The sequence below is a fragment of the Oncorhynchus gorbuscha genome, linkage group LG02 (assembly GCF_021184085.1).
Source record: "Oncorhynchus gorbuscha isolate QuinsamMale2020 ecotype Even-year linkage group LG02, OgorEven_v1.0, whole genome shotgun sequence".
In the NCBI taxonomy this organism is placed as follows: Eukaryota; Metazoa; Chordata; class Actinopteri; order Salmoniformes; family Salmonidae; genus Oncorhynchus; species Oncorhynchus gorbuscha.
The window spans coordinates 53063620-53085877 of NC_060174.1; the positions used below are offsets into that span (position 1 = coordinate 53063620).

The 22258-nt window shown below is 42.6% G+C and overlaps 1 protein-coding gene across 1 annotated transcript; it reads left to right on the forward strand.

The window, feature by feature from the left end:
- Positions 1–8753: 8753 nt before the first annotated feature.
- LOC124004174 (L-lactate dehydrogenase A chain-like) lies at positions 8754–21806 on the forward strand. The gene is made up of 8 exons (XM_046312948.1): positions 8754–8908; positions 9891–10016; positions 13829–13946; positions 14192–14365; positions 14975–15148; positions 15287–15404; positions 20954–21077; positions 21442–21806. Exons 2-8 carry the CDS (start codon positions 9891–9893, stop codon positions 21604–21606), a joined length of 999 nt encoding a protein of 332 aa, XP_046168904.1. The 5' UTR covers positions 8754–8908; the 3' UTR covers positions 21607–21806.
- Positions 21807–22258: the final 452 nt, after the last annotated feature.

A 22258-nucleotide genomic window follows, 5' to 3' on the forward strand; every position in this document is an offset into this window, starting at 1 on the left:
CGTAGCCAATCACCTGTCTCTTTCTAGCTGTTTCTAGCTGCTGTAAAAGATTTCAGAAGCAAGTAAATTCATTATTTTCCAAATCACTACCACTAACCCAACAAGTTAGACAAAAATATTTTTTAATCTTCCCCTACTCTGCTTGTGAAATCCGAATTGTTTTTAAAAATCGGGTCTACTATTCTCTAGGAAGCAAGCAATTTAAGTAACCCCTCGCCTGCACTCTTCTAAAAACAGCTCTCTGTGTCCTTATTGAAATTCCAAAATGGAACCGTTGCTAGGATACTGAGGGCCAAAATGATGAGGAGAGAGAAGACAGTGGCTAGGTGAAATCATACAACTTTTTACCCAAATCAGCTAATAATTCCACTTTGCAACCATTTAAAGAAAAAGTTAAACCCTTAACAGCTTTGTCTACCTCTCTGCTACTGAAATCTGGCGTTTGGACAGAATGTTTTTATTCGGATCAAATAACACAATAAAACGTAATAGATGTGTCTTGGTTTTTATTTATTTATATTTCACCTTTATTTAGAGGACTCCATGACCAAATCCTCTCTCTTGTCTTCCATCTGTTGAAAATCGAGGTAGAGATGATGAGTGACACATGTATTCATGACACATGCGGTGGTGCTATCTTGTCCGTAAATTCAGTTTGTCTGCCTGTAATTTATGTTTATTGAGTCAGTTCCTGTGCATGTGCATGCAAATGTATTTGGCGAATAAAGGTGATTCTGGTTCTGATATTGCTAAACACTTGTGATGTCCTGTCTTATTAGTAATCACGCTTTGTCCCTTCTGAGGTCTTCGCCAGCAACAGTAGATCAGCTCCAGGCCCATCTCATCACAGATACTGGTCATGAAGGAGCCTGACTTACGATCTGACCCAGCTCCAATCACAGAGAAAGAGAGGATGGGAGAGCGAGAAAGACTACCACCATATAGTCATGGAAGCCAACATAAAATACACAGTTGAACATAGCCAACCAGAGATTATGATTCACAGCTAATTCACAAGGGACATATAGCAGCATGGCACTGATTGGTTGGCATTACTCACCCAAGAGTAGTCAATTAAGGCACCATGGATGGGGGGTACCTCCTTACAACCTACAAGACACAAACACACACAGCTCTGATTACATTATCAATGGTGGTTATATATGGTGGTTACTCTGAAACGGGACTGGTGTCTGGCCACTGCATCCTTATTTGATGATCATTATTTTTGCCCTAGAAAATACACAATACTGTTGTTGCTTGTTGGCATCTTTTTGGAGGTTAGCTGAAGCCCTAAAATACTAGACTGCGAGTTGGCCTGATTATTTAGCAGGGATCTTACAGTAGCTAGCCAGTTCGAGTTGAAAGCAAGCTAGCAACATGCATCAGACAAATCAGGTTTGCTTGTAAATAAGCTAGCTAGCTAATGTTATGGTTCTTCAAATAACTTATAGGGGTTCCCCCACAGTTTCAATTTGAAGAACCTCTAAAGGATACTCCAGGAATCTTTTATTTTTAGGGTGTACTTTTACTCAAGTAGTATTTTTCTGGGTGAAATTCACTTTTACTTGAGTCATTTCCTATTTAAGTATCTTTCATTTTACTCAGGTATGACAATTGGGTGCTTGTCCACCACTGCCAGGTTTTCTGAGCAATCTTTTGAATTATTAGGACATGTAAACATTTCCAGCTGTGTATTTCTGTGCATGTGCTAGCACCAGCAACACGAGCTTCCCTCTTTTACGCGAGTGAAGTGAGTTCAGAAAAACTGAAAGAATGCATCTTAGAAATAATGTTAAAATACAAACTTTATCAAAAATGCTTCCCAAAAATATGCAGTTTTTCTGCATTTATCAGTCCCATCGTCAGGTATCCTGATATCAGATGTGTCCATGTAAATAGGAATACTAGATATAATTATTTTTGCAAAGCATGTAAACGTTTAAATCAAACTATTATATTCATCTGACAATTCACAATAATCATATTATTGTGTGCAATGTAACCATACTCAATGACGTCAACTGCATTTGTACACAATCACAATTGCTACAAGATACAAGACTGCATAGCAGTCAGACGTCTTTTGTCCTCGTCTTTCCGTGTTCCATATATATATATATATACATATATTTACAACTTTCCTCGCATACATTTTTATATATTTTTTTCATTTTCCATTAACTCATCTTCAAAACACTCTCCTGCAACCCACCTCACCAATTTATATTAAAAAATATATATTATTTACTTACAAATCTGTAATCCTTCATAGAAGCTAGCCAGAAGCTAGCCAGAAACTAATCCAGAAGCTAGCCAGAAGCTTGCCTGAAGATAACCAGAAACTAATCAGAAGCTAGTTAGCTTCTTTACTGGCTAATCATTAGTATTCAGCTAACCACGGTTTGTGGTCATCAGCTGTCCTTTAGCTCGAAAATCTATCGGCAGTTTTGTACAGCGCGGCTTGGACCGGAATACCGGACCTATTTTTCTCTCCATGTCCTGGGATTTCAACCGCTAACTCTGGAAATTTATACCTGGATCTCACAGCTAGCTAGCTGCTATCCGTGTGACTATCGGCTTGCGTCGATTCCGGAGCAAACATCAATTATTCCAGAGCTAGCCAGCTGAAGAGTTCAATCAGTCACTCCTGGGCTACAGTCACCTATCCGGACCGGTTTTACTGCCAATGCGGAGCCCACCGGGCCTTCACAACTGGACTACCGACGTTATCTACCAGAGGGAGTTATCCGGCTGGCTCCTCCGTCGAGACGTTACCTGAACGCCCATCTGCGGTCCGCTAATCACTAGCTGTCTTATCGGCTGCTATCTGAATAGACCTATCGGACAATTATTATTTTTTTGATTGTTTATTTTATTTTATTGGGCCTCTATAACTATATCTATTGTTTTTTTTGCGAGTTGGATTGATCTCCTCTACCACACGGAACCCCACTAATCCTACCAACGGAAACGCACGAGGTGGCTAAAAACAGACCTCCATGTCACGACTTCTACCGAAGTCGTTGCCTCTCCTTGTTCGGGCGGTGCTCGCCGTTCGACGTCACCGGTCTTCTAGCCATCATTGATCCTTTTTTCATTTTCCATTGGTTTTGTCTTGTCTTCCCACACACCTGTTTTCTATCCCATTCATTACCTATTGTGTATTTAACCCTCTGTTTCCCCTCATGTCTTTGTCAGAGATTGTTTTATTGTCGGTGTAGTGTGATTGTTGTATAGGTGCACGTCGGGTCCTCGTACTCATGTTTGTTTGTTTATGTACGTTTAGTGTTATGGAGCATACTCCGTGGACTTTATTAAAAGACTCCATTTTACACTCCATTTGACTCTCCTGCGCCTGACTTCCCTGCCACCTATTACACCTATGCATGACACTCCATCCTATGCTAGCTTGCTACTGATGGCCCGGCTAGCTGTCTGAATCGCCGTGACCCCAACCAACCTCACTACTCACTGGACTCTTTTGATCACTCTACTAAGCATGCCTCTCCTTAATGTCAATATGCCTTGTCCATTGCTGTTCTGGTGAGTTTTTATTGGCTTATTTCACTGTAAAGCCTCTAGTCCTGCTCACAATACCTTATTCAACCTATTAGTTCCACCACCCACACATGCGATGGCATCTCCTGGTTTCAATGATGTTTCTAGAGACAATATCTCTCTCATTATCACTCAATACCTAGGTTTACCTCCACTGTATTCACATCCTACCATACCTTTGTCTGTACATTATACCTTGAAGCTATTTTATCGCCCCCAGAAACCTCCTTTTACTCTCTGTTCCAGACGTTCTAGACGACCAATTCTTATTGCTTTTAGCCGTACCCTTATCCTAATCCTCCTCTGTTCCTCTTGTGATTTAGAGGTGAATCCAGGCCCTGCAGTGCCTAGCTCCACTCCCATTCCCCAGGCGCTCTCTTTTGATGACTTCTGTAACCGTAATAGCCTTGGTTTCATGCATGTTAACATTAGAAGCCTCCTCCCTAAGTTTGTTTTATTCACTGCTTTAGCACACTCTGCCAACCCGGATGTTCTAGCTGTGTCTGAATCCTGGCTTAGGAAGACCACCAAAAATTCTGACATTTTCATCCCAAACTACAACATTTTCAGACAAGATAGAACTGCCAAAGGGAGCGGTGTTGCAATCTATTGCAAAGATAGCCTGCAGAGTTCTGTCCTACTATCCAGGTCTGTACCCAAACAATTTGAACTTCTACTTTTAAAAATCCACCTCTCTAAAAACAGGTCTCTCACCGTTGCCGCCTGCTATAGACCACCCTCTGCCCCCAGCTGTGCTCTGGACACCATATGTGAACTGATTGCCCTCCATCTATCTTCAGAGCTTGTGTTGCTAGGCGACCTAAACTGGAACATGCTTGATGCCCTCAATCTCACACAAATTATCAATGAACCTACCAAGTACTTCCCCAAAGCCTTAAACACGGGCACCCTCATAGATATCATTCTAACCAACTTGCCCTCTAAATACACCTCTGCTGTCTTCAACCAAGATCTCAGCGATCACTGCCTCATTGCCTGCATACGTAATGGGTCAGCGGTCAAACGACCTCCACTCATCACTGTCAGACGCTCCCTGAAACACTTCAGCGAGCAGGCCTTTCTAATCGACCTGGCCGGGGTATCCTGGAAGGATATTGATCTCATCCCGTCAGTAGAGGATGCATGTTTTTTTTTAAATGCCTTCCTAACCATCTTAAATAAGCATGTCCCATTCAATAAATTTAGAACCAGGAACAGATAAAGCCCTTGGTTCTCCCCAGACCTGACTGCCCTTAACCAACACAAAAACATCCTATGGCATTCTGCATTAGCATCGAACAGCCCCCGTGATATGCAAATGTTCAGGGAAGCTAGAAACCATTATACACAGGCAGTTAGAAAAGCCAAGGCCTTTTCAATCAGAAATGGGCTACGTGCAACACTAACTCAAAAATAATTCAGGGACATTGTAAAGTCCATGGAGAATAAGAACACCTCCTCCCAGCTGCCCACTGCACTGAAGATAGGAAACACTGTCACCACTGATAAATCCACTATAATTGAGAATTTCAATAAGCATTTTTCTACGGCTGGCCATGCTTTCCACCTGGCTACCCCTACCCCGGTCAACAGCACTGCACCCCCCACAGCAACTCGCACAAGCCTTCCCCATTTCTCCTTCTCCCAAATCCAGTCAGCTGATGTTCTGAAAGAGCTGCAAAATCTGGACCCCTACAAATCAGCCTGGCTAGACAATCTGGACCTTTTCTTTCTAAAATTATCTGCCGAAATTGTTGCCACCCCTATTACTAGTCTGTTCAACCTCTCTTTCGTGTCGTCTGAGATTCCCAAAGATTGGAAAGCAGCTGTGGTCATCCCCCTCTTCAAAGGGGGACACACTCTTGACCCAAACTGCTACAGACCTATATCTATCCTACCCTGCCTTTCTAAGCTCTTTGAAAGCCAAGTCAACAAACAGATTACCGACCATTTCGAATCTCACCATACCTTCTCTGCTATGCAATCTGGGTTCAGAGTTGGTAATGGGTGCATCTCAGCCACGCTCAAGGTCCTAAACGATATCTTAACCGCCATCGATAAGAAACATTACTGTGCAGCCGTATTCATTGATCTGGCCAAGGCTTTCGACTCTGTCAATCACCACATCCTCATCGGCAGACTCGACAGCCTTGGTTTCTCAAATGATTGCCTCGCCTGGTTCACCAACTACTTATCTGATAGAGTTCAGTGTGTCAAATCGGAGGGTCTGCTGTCCGGACCACTGGCAGTCTCTATGGAGGTGCCACAGGGTTAAATTATTGGACCGACTCTCTTCTCTGTATACATCAATGATGTCACTCTTGCTGCTGGTGAGTCTCTGATCCACCTCTACGCAGACGACACCATTCTGTATACTTCTGGCCCTTCTTTGGACACTGTGTTAACAACCCTCCAGGCAAGCTTCAATGCCATACAACTCTCCTTCCGTGGCCTCCAATTGCTCTTAAATACAAGTAAAACTAAATGCATGCTCTTCAACCGATCGCTGCCTGCACCTGCCCGCCTTTCCAACATCACTACTCTGGACGGCTCTGACTTAGAAAACGTGGACAATTACAAATACCTAGGTGTCTGGTTAGACTGTAAACTCTCCTTCCAGACCCACATCAAACATTTCCAATCCAAAATTAAATCTAGAATTGGCTTCCTATTTCGCAACAAAGCATCCTTCACTCATGCTGCCAAACATACCCTTGTAAAACTGACCATCCTACCAAACCTCGACTTCGGCGATGTCATTTACAAAATAGCCTCCAATACCCTACTCAACAAATTGGATGCAGTCTATCACAGTGCAATCCGTTTTGTCACCAAAGCCCCATATACTACCCATCATTGCGACCTGTACGCCCTCGCTTCATACTCGTCGTCAAACCCACTGGCTCCATGTCATCTACAGACCCTGCTAGGTAAAGTTCCCCCTTTTCTCAGCTCGCTGCTCACCATAGCGTCACCCACCTGTAGCACGAGCTCTAGCAGATATATCTCTCTGGTCACCCCCAACTACAAAAATCTCTGAAACTGGAAACACTTATCTCCCTCACTAGCTTTAAGCACCAACTGTCAGAGCAGCTCACAGATTACTGCACCTGTACATAGCCCACCTATAATGTAACCCAAACAACTACCTCTTTCCCTACTGTATTCATTTTTATTTATTTAGCTCCTTTGCACCCCATTATTTTTATTTCTACTTTGCACATTCTTTCACTGCAAATCTACCTTTCCAGTGTTTTACTTGCTATATTGTATTTACTTTGCCATCATGGCCTTTTTTTGCCTTTACCTCCCTTATCTCACCTCATTTGCTCACATCGTATACAGACTTGTTTATACTGTATTATTGACTGTATGTTTGTTTTACTCCGTGTGTAACTCTGTGTCGTTGTATGTGTCGAACTGCTTTGCTTTGCCTTGGCCAGGTCGCAATTGTAAATGAGAACATGTTCTCAACTTGCCAACCTGGTTAAATAAAGGTGAAATAAAATAAATAAATAAAATGTGTAAGCAAACGCCACAAGGGGGAGACATTGAGTCAGATTATACTCAGTCACATCCCTTTTAAGGAGGATTCAGGCTACGAATCACAGGTGGCAGATGAGGTGTCCCTCACACAGTAAGTTATCCTAAACCTCTCATGTCATTAGCCCCCATACAAAAATTATCATGAGAGAAGGAAGTACAACACATTCCATGTATAGTGTTGTTATTATAACTACTGGGAGTCTGAAACGGCTATTGCTCTTTTCTATCCATTTTATCACGTGGGGCAGTGGGTTGGAGACTAGGCTTTCTAAATGTCATCTTTTACAATTACTAGTTACCTGCCCTAAATTTGAATCAGTAACCTAACATTTTGGATTACCCAAACTCAGTAACGTACTCTTATTACTTTCTGTTTAAGAGGATGTAGAAGAATACAAAAACGATCCATCAAACGCATTGTATGTGTCATCATAGTGCTCTCTGACTTGTGGTCAGACTCACTCAGGTGGAGCAAACTTAAACTTCCGCCTTTATCCATACCGAATTGAATGTCATTGAGAAAACAGAAATTAATCATAATGGTTTTTTTCCCCCGCAAACATCCTTGATGAATTTAAAAGTATTGCAAGATTTGTAATCTGATTACAATATTTGTGTTGGTAACATAACTGATTACATGGCTGCCTGTTGGATACTTTTGCATTTTTTTAACACCTGAAACAGTTTTTGCAATCTAGAGCCATATTCATTATGCTTAATTTTAAGTAAAAAATTCTAAATACTAAAAATACTAAATAGTAAAAAATACTAAAAATACTAAATATACTAAATATAAAGACTAAATATGCTTCTTTGCATCTCTGCTAAAATCTGGGTAAAAGATCGAAGGGAATCTTATTCAGTACATTTAGATATTGTTTGCTTTTCTAGAGTCTACCAAACTTGCCAGCAGGCTTGCCAGTCAGACAAGCTAGCTACACTAACTTGATTGATATCTTGAAATGAGGTTGAGAGATTGGGAACCTATCTGGGCTAGCTAAAACCAACTTCATTAATTTTGCTAGGTGGCTATTATTACTACGGAGAAACAGCAACAAGATTTTAAAATAAATACATTTAACTGGACAAATCTGAGTGGGCACGTACCCCCCTATGGGCAATGACGCCTCTGATTACAGTTAAAGTTTTTGTGTAATTCAATTACATGTAACTACATGTAATCAGTTACACCCCAACCCTGATCATGTTATAGTGTTAGATGTTTACAGCAGCAACAGCCCTGTTAGAACACTGGAGCACAATGCATTAAAGACAACAGGGACAACACAAGATGTGTAGCCTACATAATGTGTATGAGGCATCCTGGGATATCTTGTTTGGTGCCATTTTTCTGTTTATGTGATGTGACTGGGTTTCAGTGTGATGAAATAGAACGGACCCCAAAATGATATCCTCACACTAATATAAAAAAAGGCTTCTGTTCAAGAGTAAAGAAGGGCTACTGGAGGGATTCCTCTGATGATGCACTTGGGCAATAGCACAGAAAAGTCTATGCAGAGACACATTAACCGAGCGTGGCGCGCACTACCGTATCCAAGAGCACAGCAATTACGTTTGCTCTGCATCAACGTGACATTTAACACTGACAGGTCTGGTATGATTCATATGTAATCACGCAATGTCTACCGGGCACCCCTAAGCTATTTAAATACCGTGAACCTCCCCATGTGCTCCATTGCTGCAGAAAAGCTGCATCCAGCCAGGGGAGAAGAGGCCAGCCGAAGACATTCCAACTCGCTTCTCAGTGTTGATTCCACATCACTTTCACTAAACCTTCAAGGTGAGGCATCAGATTTTGTGATCAAGTAATGGGATGGGTCATTCCTACTTTGCCTGCCTTTTTTGGACCTCAAAACAGTTACATTTTTGGGGGGTATTCTAGCACTTTTAGTGGTCAAGCTCAGGCAGTCCTTAGCTGTGGTATATTGGCCATATACCACATCCTGTGTGCTTATTGCTTAATTATACCAGGCATTGTTGAATACTTGATTCTGATTGGCTTGAAGGGCATTCTATTTCCCTATAATGCACGCTATATCAGCACGGTAGAATTAAATGGCTTTAGTTCATTCTTACATGTTCTATTCAGCTGCTTTTGAAAGCAAAAGTCGACTTGAAAACATTATTGACATTGTTGAATTAGATGCTCATAATAGAAAGCTAAGACTGATGGTTTGGTTAGCTAAACTAGCAAATCTTTAGTAAGGGATAATCAAACAAGAGGATATACTTTCTCTGGAAAATAATGCAACTCCGTGGAAGGTTAGTTCCACTTCGCTAGAGCGTCGTGGAGCACACCTTCCACATGGTTCATTATTCTCCAGAGAACGCATAGCCTCTCGTTGATTATCCTGATACTGACCTAACAAGATGGAATTGAAGCACAACAGGGTATTAAGCAAAAATAAAACGTGGTGGAACAACCAATAATGAATACAAGATCCTAACAGGGTGGAAATCTGGAGCCTAAAATAGCTGAATGCTGTTGTAGCTGTGTCATCAATTTAATGTCATATTCTAAACTGGCCCTTTACCATCGTTCTCCCCGAACCAGGAAGTATAAATAGCGCCCATGTTATGACACCAGATAGGCATTGCTATGGAGACCCAGTGTTGCTGTCGGTCAAATAGGAGATAAAGATTTTATGCTGGGCTCTCTCTCTCTCTCTCTCTCTCTCTCTCTCTCTCTCTCTCTCTCTCTCTCTCTCTCTCTCTCTCTCTCTCTCTCTCTCTCTCTCTGTCTCTCTCTCTCTGTCTTTCAGATGACTACCAAGGAGAAGCTGATCACCCATGTGTTGGCTGGTGAGCCTGTTGGCTCCCGGAGCAAGGTGACAGTTGTTGGCGTTGGCATGGTTGGCATGGCCTCCGCAGTCAGCGTCCTACTCAAGGTGAGACGAATGGAGGGGGTGGGGGGAACCCCTTACAAAAAACTGCAGTAACTGTTGTCAGAATAAGAGATTTGGGTGGAATGAAAGGGTGTCAGACTTTTAACCAGAGTGACAGGGGTATTAGGTGTTACAGTGTGAATTGTGGCGGCAGTGGGTAGTGGGAATGAGGGAGATAGAGGACAGAGCTAAGGGGTGTTTAGGTAAAGTGCATGAAAATGAATGAACATAAGAAGTTAGACAGACATGACTAGGACACAATGTCCAGGGTCGTGTTCATTTGGCACCAAACAGAAGAATACGTACCTAAACAGAGAGGAACTGCATGTACGTGTCCAATATGACAAAATACAAAAAACAAATCTGTTGCGTGCCCTAATGAACATGACCCAGGCCATTAGCTCCATTGTTCTAACTCTAGTGTCAAACTAAAAGCAGCCATGCTTACAGAAAGCAATGTGCCTTTACTCATCAGTTTGGACATATTCTACAATTTAGGAGAGAGTGCGGTAAGGAGAGACATTTTTTTACATTCAGCATCACTCCGTCAAGGGAAATATAGTATTATTTCAAACAAATACAAATACATATATTTCAGGATTTTGTATCCCTAGAAATAAATCAGAATTCGGGTAAACATTACAGTTTTGAAAAGATAATAGTCTTTTGGCACATGGGGTAAATTAGGGTAAGTTAAGCTGCCTACACATTTCTGTACTGAATGAAATATTACCACTACCTTTTTAAAACCATGTCTACCTTTATTTCCTAACCACAATTTAAAACAATCATAATTGTTTTTTATATTTTACGCATTTTAAGCATATTTTAAAACAGGCAAAACACCTTACAAATACTTTGTACTTTTTAAAAAGCTTAACATAGGCAAATATTGCAGTATTACTTTAGTGCCCTTTTGCAAACAGGATTTATGTTTTGGAATATTTTTTATTTTGTACAGGCTTCCTTTTTTCACATATTCAATTACTCCTATCTGCCAAAAGGTGCCTGAACCTCCATGGTCTTTGTGGTTGAATCTGTGTTTGAAATTAACTGCTCGACTGAGGGACCTTACAGATAATTGCATGTGTGGGGTACAGAGATGAGGTAGTCATTCAAAAATCATGTTAAACACTGTAATTGCACACAGAGTGAGTCTTATTATGTGACATGTTAAGCACATTTGTCTCCTGAACTTATTTATGCTTGCCATAACAAAGGGATTGAATACTTATTGACTGAAGACATTTGATTTTGTTTTTAATTTGTCAAAACAATTTGACATTATGGGGGTATTGTGGTTAGGCCAGTAAGCAAAAATCTTAATTTAATCCATTTCAAATTCAGGCTTTAACAAAATGTGAAAAAAGTAAAGAGATAAGAGATACTATCTAAAGGCTTTGTACCGCTATATTATTTTCATATCTGATATAGCAACTGAATTAGACTATTCACATTACCAAAAAAAGTTGATAAAGCGCTCAGCAGCTTTCCCTCAATATTGACACAGCACTGTCTAGAACGAACAACGGATGGGTGTTGGGATGGTCACCCAATACCGCGTCCAGCTCTGACTAAAATGGCTATCGGGCACTCCCGTTCCCACTCCTGCTCTTGCAGTCCTTGGCCTTTCTGTACAATGTTTTCAAATATTAGATTTTGCTCTGGCATTGGACATGGAATGGGGAACCCTTATTCCCATTCGGGACAATATGTTTTTTTAAATAAATAGGCCTCTTCATTTCTATGTGCGTTGTCTAATTTCAATTGGACTGTGCATCCGACCACAGTGCCAGTAGGCACTTCCCACAGGGCAAAAACTGGTTGAATCAAAGTTGTTTCCATGTCATTTCAACCCCCCAAAATCTATGTGATGGCGTTGAATCGACAGGGGATACTGATTGGATTCGCAAAAGTAATCAACATAAGGGCGTCTCATCTTTTTTGGTCACCATGTCATTTCAATCTACAATAAATCCAATGACGTGGTGACATTTGTTGTTGATTTCATGTTAAATTCACGTTAGTTGACAACTCAAGCAAATGTACACTGAACAAAAATATAAATGTAACACGCAACAATTTCAAAGATTCTACTGCGTGACAGTTCATATAAGTAACTCAGTTTATTGAAATAAATTCCCGAGGCCCTAATCTATGGATTTCACATACCTGGGAATACAGATATGCATCTTTAAAAAACTGGTAGGGGAATGGATCAGAAAACCAGTATCTGGTGTGAACACCATTTGCCTTATGCAACGTGACACATCTCCTTCACATATAGTTGATCAGACTGATGATTGTGGCCTGTGGAATGTTGTCCCACTCCTCCGCAAATGCTGTACAAAGTTGCTGGATATTGGCGGGAACACGCTGTCGAACACGTCAATCCAGAGCATCCCAAACATCTCTGGCGTGACAAAACTGCACATTTTAGAGTAACCTTTTATTGTCCCCAGCACAAGGTGCACCTGTGTAAAGATCATGCTGTTTAATTAGCTTCTTGATATGCCACACCTGTCAGGTGGATGGATTATCTTGGCAAAGAAGAAATGCTCACTAACAGGAATGTAAAGAAATGTGTGCAAAATAATTGGGAGAAATAAGCTTTTTGTGCATATGGAACATTTCTGGGATCTTTTATTTCACTCATGAAACATGGGACCACCACTTTATATTTATATTTTTGTAAATCAAAACTAGACATTGAACTGACATCTGTTCCCAGCGGGTTGGTTTTTAATCAGTATAGATCAAGGGGAAGAGACAGGTTAAAGAAGGATTTTTAAGCCACTCAGATGGTGAATGGGCAAGATTAAAGATTTAAGTGCCTTTGAACGGGTTATGGTAGTAGGTGCTAGGCTCACCGGTGTCAAGAACTGCAATGCTGCTGGGTTTTTCATGCTCAACAGTTTTTCCCATGAGTATCAAGAATGATCCACCACACAAGTTGACATCCAGCCAACTTGACACAACTGTGGGAAGCATTGGATTCAACATGGGCCAGCATCCCCTTGGAATGCTGTCGTCACCTTGAGTCCATGCTCCGACGAATTAAGGCTTTTCTGTGGGAAAAAGAGGGTGCAACTTGATATTCGGAATATGTTCCTAATATTTCGTACACTCAATGTATTGTCATACACCATGTGGGCCCCGGTCAACAGTAGTACACTAAATATGGAATAGAGTGCCATTAGGGATGCAAACTAAGCCAGTGAGGAAACAACGGCTGACAGGAAATAGACCTCTGCTGAGAGCTGTGCATGTCAAGTCTGCCGAGATGATCTGAGTGGAGTGAGCCAGAGGTAACTGGTGGGCTGCCAGTGTGTTTTTTCCAGGGCTTGTGTCATAACCAATCAGTAGAAGGTTATTTTATCCAGTTGTTTAATAGGCCTATTTGGCATGAGACTGGTATCAATGAGAAAATGGACTGGAGGGAAATGGTTTTAGGCCTCTACGTGTGAGATGGGCCTGGTCAGTTGTCAAAATAAAACACAGTGAAAATGCATTTTTAGAGAACTAATTTTTCATATAGGTTAAATTGTTAAAAACTACAAAGTGTACTACTAAATAATGATCATTCCACCATTAAATGTTTTAGTAAAATAGAGCAGGAACAGTTTCCCTGGACACAAATAAAGCATCGTCCGGGACTAAAAAGCAGTTTCAACGGTGAAATAGCTTTTTATGCCAAGATTTTGCCCTAATTTGTGCCCGGGAAACCAGCCCCTTATGTACAGTATAGCCATATACTTGTCTATATAGAGTATATTCCTGAACCATAATATTCCTGATTTGCATGTGTTGACCAGGACCTGTGCGATGAGCTGTGCCTGATTGACGTGATGGAAGATAAACTAAAGGGTGAGGTCATGGACCTGCAGCATGGCAGCCTCTTCTGCAAGACTCACAAGATCGTGGGCGACAAGGGTGAGTGAAGAGTCATAAACTTATGCACACACACTCTGAAACACACATATGCACAAACGAGTTGTGCACACACACAAACATACACGCACAAGGTGAGCAGACACACAAAGGCACACACATACAAACACACACACACATACAAACACACACACACATACAAACACACACACACTTGTTGCGGGGGTGCTTCGGAACACTAGGTTGCATTTGTGTGTGGTTAACATGCATCTTATATCTCACTCAAGACTACAGTACGACTGCCCACTCCAAGGTGGTGGTGGTCACAGCCGGTGCTCGTCAGCAAGAGGGTGAGAGCCGACTGAACCTGGTGCAGCGCAACGTCAACATCTTCAAATTCATAATTCCCCAGATCGTCAAGTACAGCCCCAACGCCATCCTGCTGGTTGTCTCCAATCCTGGTACGAGGAGAGAGGGATAAGAGAGAAGGAGGGAGAGAAAGAGAGAGAGGGATAAGAGAGAAGGAGGGAGAGAAAGAGAGAGAGGGATAAGAGAGAAGGAGGGAGAGAAAGAGAGAGAGGGATGAGAGAGAGAGAGCAATAGAACAGAAAGGTAGACAGATGGAGAGTGCAATAAATAGAAAAGTGGAAGTGAATGTAATTCAGTTGAACATCGTCTAGTGACTTGATCATTACCCTAGCATTATGAGTGATAAGTGATTGATAGGTTTGAATAATGTTAGTCCTGGGCTGGAACAAAAGCCTGCTCATTCCTGTAGCTTTCCATGATCAGGGTCAGGTTACATTACCATTAACAACTCCACGGTCCTATTGCTGACAACTCCTATAAAATGTGTCACTCCTTCACCCCTCCTCCCCTCTCTTTCGTTCCCCACTGTATGACCATCTGCAAAGTCAATATAGGCTATACAGTGAACATTTCTGAAAAGAAAAAATATAATTTTAGGCATAATGTTAGTGATATGGTTAAGGATAGGGTAAAGGTTAGGGTTTGTTTTGTTAACTCAGATTGTGCTAATATTTGTCACCCCCCTTCTTCCAACATCCCAGTTGACATCCTAACCTACGTGGCTTGGAAGCTGAGTGGTTTCCCCCGTCACCGCGTCATCGGTTCCGGCACCAACTTGGACTCTGGTCGTTTCCGCCACCTGATGGGCGAGAAGCTACACCTTCACCCATCCAGCTGTCATGGCTGGATCATTGGAGAGCATGGAGACTCCAGCGGTATGTAGGCTATGGCTTCAAATACACTCCACACCGGAACCCGTCTGTCTGATTACAATATTGTGGAAGACTTTCACATACATTGGTACTGTGTCTATGACAGACTGACTGGATGCCTGTCTCTTCTCTTTCTCCCAGTGCCCGTATGGAGTGGTGTGAATGTTGCCGGTGTTTCCCTGAAGGGCCTGAACCCAGACATGGGCACAGACGCAGACAAGGAGGACTGGAAGCACGTCCACAAGATGGTGGTCAATGGGTGAGTCTTAGAAACACACATCGGCTATATGTTCAACTTTATCTTTACTTATCAAGGGTCATGTTAATCAGGGATCACCCTTTTAAAAATGTTTGCAACGGGAAATGCGTTACTTAGTGGAGAAGTTCATATAGTACTCCATTCATATAGTACTCTTTCCTTTTTTGGCTCGTTTTCTTCCGTTTCATGCTTAATGAACACAATGGTTTTATTTAAAAACAAAATATTTAACCTTTATTTAACAGGCAAGTCAGTTAATTAAGAACAAATTCTTATTTACGATGACGGCCTACTCCGGCCAATTGTGCGCCGCCCTATGGGACTCCCAATAACAGCCAGATGTGATTCAGCCTGGATTCAAATCAGGGACTATAGTGGCACCTCTTGCACTGAGATGCAGTGCCTTAGACCGCTGCACCACTCGGTAGCCCTAATGGTTGGGTAAAGCAGAGCTCAGAGACTACTGTAGAATGACACAAATATTAATTTTCACAAAGTTTGCTGCTTCAGTATCTTTAGATATTTTTGTCAGATGTTACTATGGAATACTGAAGTATAATTACAAACATTTCATAAGTGTTAAAGGCTTTTATTGACAATTACATGAAGTTGATGCAAAGATTAAATATTTGCAGTGACCCTTCTTTTTCAAGACCTCTGCAATTCGCCCTGGCATGCTGTCAATTAACTTCCGGGCCACATCCTGACTGATGGCAGGAGTTTGTCAGAATTTGTGGGTTTTTGTTTGTCCACCCGCCTCTTGAGGACTGACCACAAGTTCTCAATGGGATTAAGGTCTGGGGAGTTTCCTGGCCATGGACCCAAAATATTGACGTTTTGTTCCCCGAGCCACTTAGTTATCACTTTTGCCTCATGGAAGGGTGCTCCTTCATACTGGAAAGGCAGCATGTTCGTCACCAAACTTTTCCTGGATGGTTGGGAGAAGTTGCTCTCGGAGGATGTGTTGGTACCATTCTTTATTCATGGCTGTGTTCTTAGGCAAAATTGTGAGTGAGCCCACTCCCTTGGCCGAGGAGCAACCCCACACATGAATGGTCTCAGGATGCTTGACACAGGACTGATGGTAAAGCTCACCTTTTCTTTTCCAGACAAGCTTTTTTCCTGATGCCCCAAACAATCGGAAAGGGGATTCATCAGAGAAAATGACTTTACCCCAGTCCTCAGCAGTCCAATCCAATCGCTTTTGCAGAATATCAGTCTATCCCTGATGTTTTTCCTGGAGAGAAGTGGCTTCTTTGCTGCCCTTCTTGACACCAGGCCATCCTCCAAAAGTCTTCACCTCACTGTGAATGCAGATGCACTCACACCTGCCTGCTGCCATTCCTGAGTAAGCTCTGTGCTGGTGGTGCCCCGATCCTGCAGCTGAATCAACTTTAGGAGACGGTCCTGGCGCTTGCTGGACTTTCATGGGTGCCCTGAAGCCTTCTTCACAACAATTTAACCACTCTCCTTGAAGTTATTGGTGATCTGATAAATGGTTGATTTAGGTGCAATATCCTTGCCTGTGAAGCCCTTTTTGTGCAAGGCAATGATGATGGCACGTGTTTCCTTGTAGGTAACCATGGTTGACAGAGGAAGAACAATGATTCCAAGCACCACCCTCCTTTTGAAGCTTCCAGTCTGTTATTCGAACTCAATCAGCATGACAGAGTGATCTCCAGCCTTGTCCTCGTAAACACTCACGCCTGTGTTAACGAGCGAATCACTGACATGATGTAAGCTGGTCCTTTTGGGGCAGGGCTGAAATACAATGGAAATGTTTTGGGGTGATTCAGTTCATTTGCATGACAAAGAGGGACTTTGCAATTAATTGCAATTCATCTGATCACTCTTCATAACATTCTGGAGTATATGCAAATTGCCATCATACAAACTGAGGCAGCAGACTTTGAAAATGAATATTCGTGTCATTCTCAAAACTTTTGGCCACGACTGTATTATTTATATAATTAGAAACCTGATGTAGTGAACTTGCAGCCTGTTATACTTGGAAATACTCTGCTTTTAGGGCCAGTTTCATGGACACAGCCTAGTCCTGGACTAAAAAGCATACTCGATGGTGAATCTCCATTGGAATAGATTTTTAGTCCAGGGTTCGGCTTAATATGGAAACTGGTCCATAGAGTTGAACTCCAAATGAATCAGTCTATACTGTATACATCATTAACACAATGGTTGAGGTAGAGTTAAATTACTAATTACTACAGGCCTAATAAAATCTAATGGACTTTGGTGTAATGGAGGAAGGAATTTGGAAAACATGCTGGACTAACACAGTAAGCACTGACTACGCCAATGATTAAGTCCTTGTTGTTATGGAATGCTGTAGACTGTAATGGCATTACCATTAATTACATGTTTTTACTTGTAATTCACAACCCACTTTATAACTACATTAATGGCATTTGTCCCTGCTGTTTTCAAAATAGACTAAATATACAACACATTCAGAAAGCTACACTGCTCTTTCCATGACATAGACTGACCAGGTGAAAGCTATGATCCCTTATTGATGTCACTTCAATCATGTGTATGTGTGCCATTCAGAGGGTGAATGGGTGAGAAAAAAATCAGGCCCACCGGTTTGTGTCAAGAACTGCAACACTGCTGGGTTTTTCACACTCAACAGTTTCCCATCTGTATTGTTAGGTTCCAATTATCAGAGTAAGAACTCAACGGACACTATGAAATCTTAAACTAAGTATATTCATCCCAGAAGGTTGAACAGCTGAACCGACAAAAACATATTCACACAAAGCACGGATATTTTTATGTTTATTACCCCCCTTTTCATGGTATCCAATTGGTAGCAGTTACTGTCTTGTCTCATCGCTGCAACTCCCGTACAGACTCGCGAGAGGCGAAGGTCGAGAATCATGCGTCCTTCGAAACACAACCCAACCAAGCCGCACTGCTTCTTGACACAACGCACATCCAACCCGGAAGCCAGCCAATGTTTCGGAGGAAACACTGTACACCTAGCGACCTGGTCAGCGTGCACTGCGCCCGGCCCACCACAGTAGTCACTAGTGCGCGATGAGACAAGGATATCCCTGCCGGCCAAACCCTCCCTAACCCGGATGACGCTGGGCCAATTGTGCGCCGCCCCATGGACCTCGCGGTCGCGGCTGGCTGCGACGGAGCCTGGGCTAGAACCCAGAATCTCTGGTGTTCTTCCTCACTTCATCTGACCTGACCTCTGGCCCAAGGTCCTCACTCCTCCCCAACTTACGGCTGTCATGGTGACTGGTACCAGACTGTGTCTCTTCTCCTCCCAGAGGCTCCCTCCAATAGGATCCCTGATGGCTAACAATAACATATCCTGACATAATGTAAAGGTTATACATTAACCTCTCTCCCTCAGTGACATGAATACTTATATTTAATATTCTCAGAACCCAACAGTATCAAGAATGGTCCACCACACAAAGGACATTCAGCCAACTTTACACAACTGTGGGTGGGAAGCATTGGCGTCAACATGGGCCAGCATCCCTGTGTTTAATGCTTTCGACACCTTCTAGAGTCCATGCCCCGACCAATTCAGGCTGTTTTGAAGGCAAAAGAAGGGGGGTGCAACTCATTATTTGGAAAGTCTTTCTAATGTTTGCTATACTTAGTGTATATCTTCCACTAATGGTTTTTAGCATTTACAATAGGAAAAACTACCCATATTTCCCCAAAAATTAGATGGTTGTTTTAAATGTTTTATGAACGTTATACCTATCTTATAGGTTAAAGAGGTGTGGGTTATGTTAGAGGTGTAGGTTAAAGGTGTGTGAGTGTAAAAGTGTTATGAAGGTTACACATATAATAATAATAATATATGCCATTTAGCAGACGCTTTTATCCAAAGCGACTTACAGTCATGTGTGCATACATTCTACGTATGGGTGGTCCCGGGGATCGAACCCACTACCCTGGCGTTACAAGCGCCATGCTCTACCAACTGAGCTACAGAAGGACCACATATCGGTTATATAGATGTGTTTAAAGGTGTGTATGTGTAATATACACTATATATACAAAAGTATGTGGACTCCCCTTCAAATTAGTGGATTCAACTATTTCAGCCAGACCTGTTGCTGACAGGTGTGTGAAATCGAGCACACAGCCATGCGATCTCCATAGACAAAAAGTGGTAGCATAATGGCCTTACTGAAGAACTCAGTGACTTTCCAACAAGTCAGTTCTTGAAATGTATGCCCTACTAGAGTTACCACTATCAACTGTAAGTGCTTTTATTGTGAAGTGGAAACGTCTAGGAGCAACATGGCTCAGCCACAAAGTGGTAGGCCACACAATCTCACAGAACGGGACCGCTGAAGTTCGTAGTGCGTAAAAAATGTTCTGTCCTCGGTTGCAACACTCACTACTGAGTTCCAAAATGCCTCTGGAAGCAAAGTCAAGACAAGAACAGTCTGACAAGAACTAAGTCCAACAGACAAATCTGGGTTTGGCGGATGCCAGGAGAATGCTACCTGCCCAAATGCATAGTGCCAACTGCAGTTTGGTGGAGGAGGAAAAATGGTCTGGTGCTGTTTTTCATGGTTTGGGCTAGGCCCCTTAGTTTCAGTGAAGGGAAATGTTAATGCTACTACAAACAATGACATTATAGACAATTCTGTGCTTCTAACTTTGTGGCAACAGTTTGGGGAAGGCCACCGTGCACAAAGTGAGGTCCATACAGCAATGGTTTGTCGAGATCAGTGTTGAAGAACTTGACTAGCCTGCAGAGAGCCCTGACCTCAACCCCATCAACCACCTTTGGGATGAACTGGAATGCCGACTGTGAGCCAGGCGTAATCACCCAACATCAGTTGCCAGCAGCATACCACCCTGCATACCACTGCTGGCTTGCTTCTGAAGCTAAGCAGGGTTGGTCCTGGTCAGTTCCTGGATGGGAGACCAGATGCTGCTGGAAGTGGTGTTTGAGAGCCAGTAGGAGGCACTCTTTCCTCTGGTCTAAAAAAATATCCCTATGCCACAGGGCAGTGAACATCCATCATTCGGATGGGACATTAAACGGGTGTCCTGACTCTTTGAGGTCATTAAAGATCCCATGGCACTTATTGTGAGAGTAGGGGTGCTAACCCCAGTGTCCTGGCTAAATTCCCAATCTGGCCCTCAAACCATCACGGTCACCTAATAATCCCAAATTTACAATTGGCTCATTAATCCCCATCCTCTCCCCTGTAACTATTCCCCAGGTCGTTGCTGCAAATGAGAACGTATCCTCAGTCAACTTACCTGGTAAAATAACGGATAAATAAGTATTCGACATCACTAATGCTCTTGTGGCTGAATGGAAGCCCCGCAGCAATGTTCTGACATCTAGTGGAAGCCTTCCTAGAAGAGTGGAGGCTTTTATAGCAGCAAATGGAGGACCAACTCCATATTAATGGCCATGATTTTGGAATGAAATGTTCGACGAGCAGGTGTCCACATACTTCTGGTCATGTAGTGTATGTTTGTATCTTGGATGTTCCCCTCTAACGCCTCCCCTCGTTTCACTCTATGTCATATAGTGCCTATGAGGTCATCAAGCTGAAGGGTTACACCTCCTGGGCTATCGGCCTGTCCGTCGCTGACCTGGTTGAGAGCATCCTGAAGAATCTCCATAAAGTCCACCCTGTATCCACCCTGGTCAAGGTAAGAAGACCATATGCCCGGAGTCCATCTGCCAAAATGGGACAGATGCAATGTTGCGTCCTCTATCATTGCCTGTGGTTGTAGACTAGGAGTAAAGTCTTTCTTTTAATATTGTTTTTAGTCTCAAACCGACAGGCAATCTATATGCCAAAGCATACACTGTAAACAATGCTTGTTAAGACTGAAGATGTAAGGATTAAGTTGGCACACACATGCTAATACGCACCCTCCTCCACATACACACACCTACCTCTCATGTACACACATGCCCCTCCGTCCACCCCACCCAAAGCAACACTCCAGCTGTGTTCGGCCCTTAACCAGTTTCTCTCTTTGTTTCCATCCATCCCCCTCCCTTTCTCAGGGGATGCACGGTGTGAAGGATGAGGTGTTTCTCAGCGTGCCCTGCGTGCTGGGAAACAGCGGTCTGACCGACATCATCCACATGACTCTGAAGCCCGAGGAGGAGAAGCAGCTGAGAAACAGCGCCGAGACCCTATGGGGCGTACAGAAAGAGCTCACCTTGTAAAGAGTCCTGTGTGCCCTTCTTTAACATCCCCAACCCCCAATCCCACCTTCTGTATACCCGTCCTTGTTCTCCCCTAAAGTCTTACTATTGATGGTACAAATGAAGCCTTTTAGGCAGGATCAATTATGTACAGTAGCTTAGTTGAAAAGCCAATCGAAGCTCGTTTTGGCCTCCAATAAAAATGATTTGTTTGCACGGGAGAAGTTTCTGGTATGATGTCGAATTTGGAGGAGTCATGGCTTGTACTATGTCATCGATGTTTCTTGTCTTATTCACACTCTTTTCATGTTAATGTTTTAGAAAGTGATTGAAATTGTGAGCAGGTTGATTTCCACCATTGCACTCTTTGTTTAGTGTGTGCGAGAGTTGGCCAGAGCCATTTAGTTGCAAAACTAACCGGAAGTGCACGGATGCGTGTCTCCCTCAATGAAAGGTGTGTCTGTTTGGTATCGGTAGGACCAGGTCTGAAGAAAGGCAGTGGGTTTGAACACACTGCCAATTGCACTGTACCTGCTGTTTTGTATGTTAATAACTAAAAGCGTTATAAACATTGGAATTGTCTGGGCGCTCACGTAAAAAAAAAATCTGATGGCACTTTCGAATGTTATGTTTTGGGTTAAAACCTGACCTGTAAGTAACTGATGGTTACAAT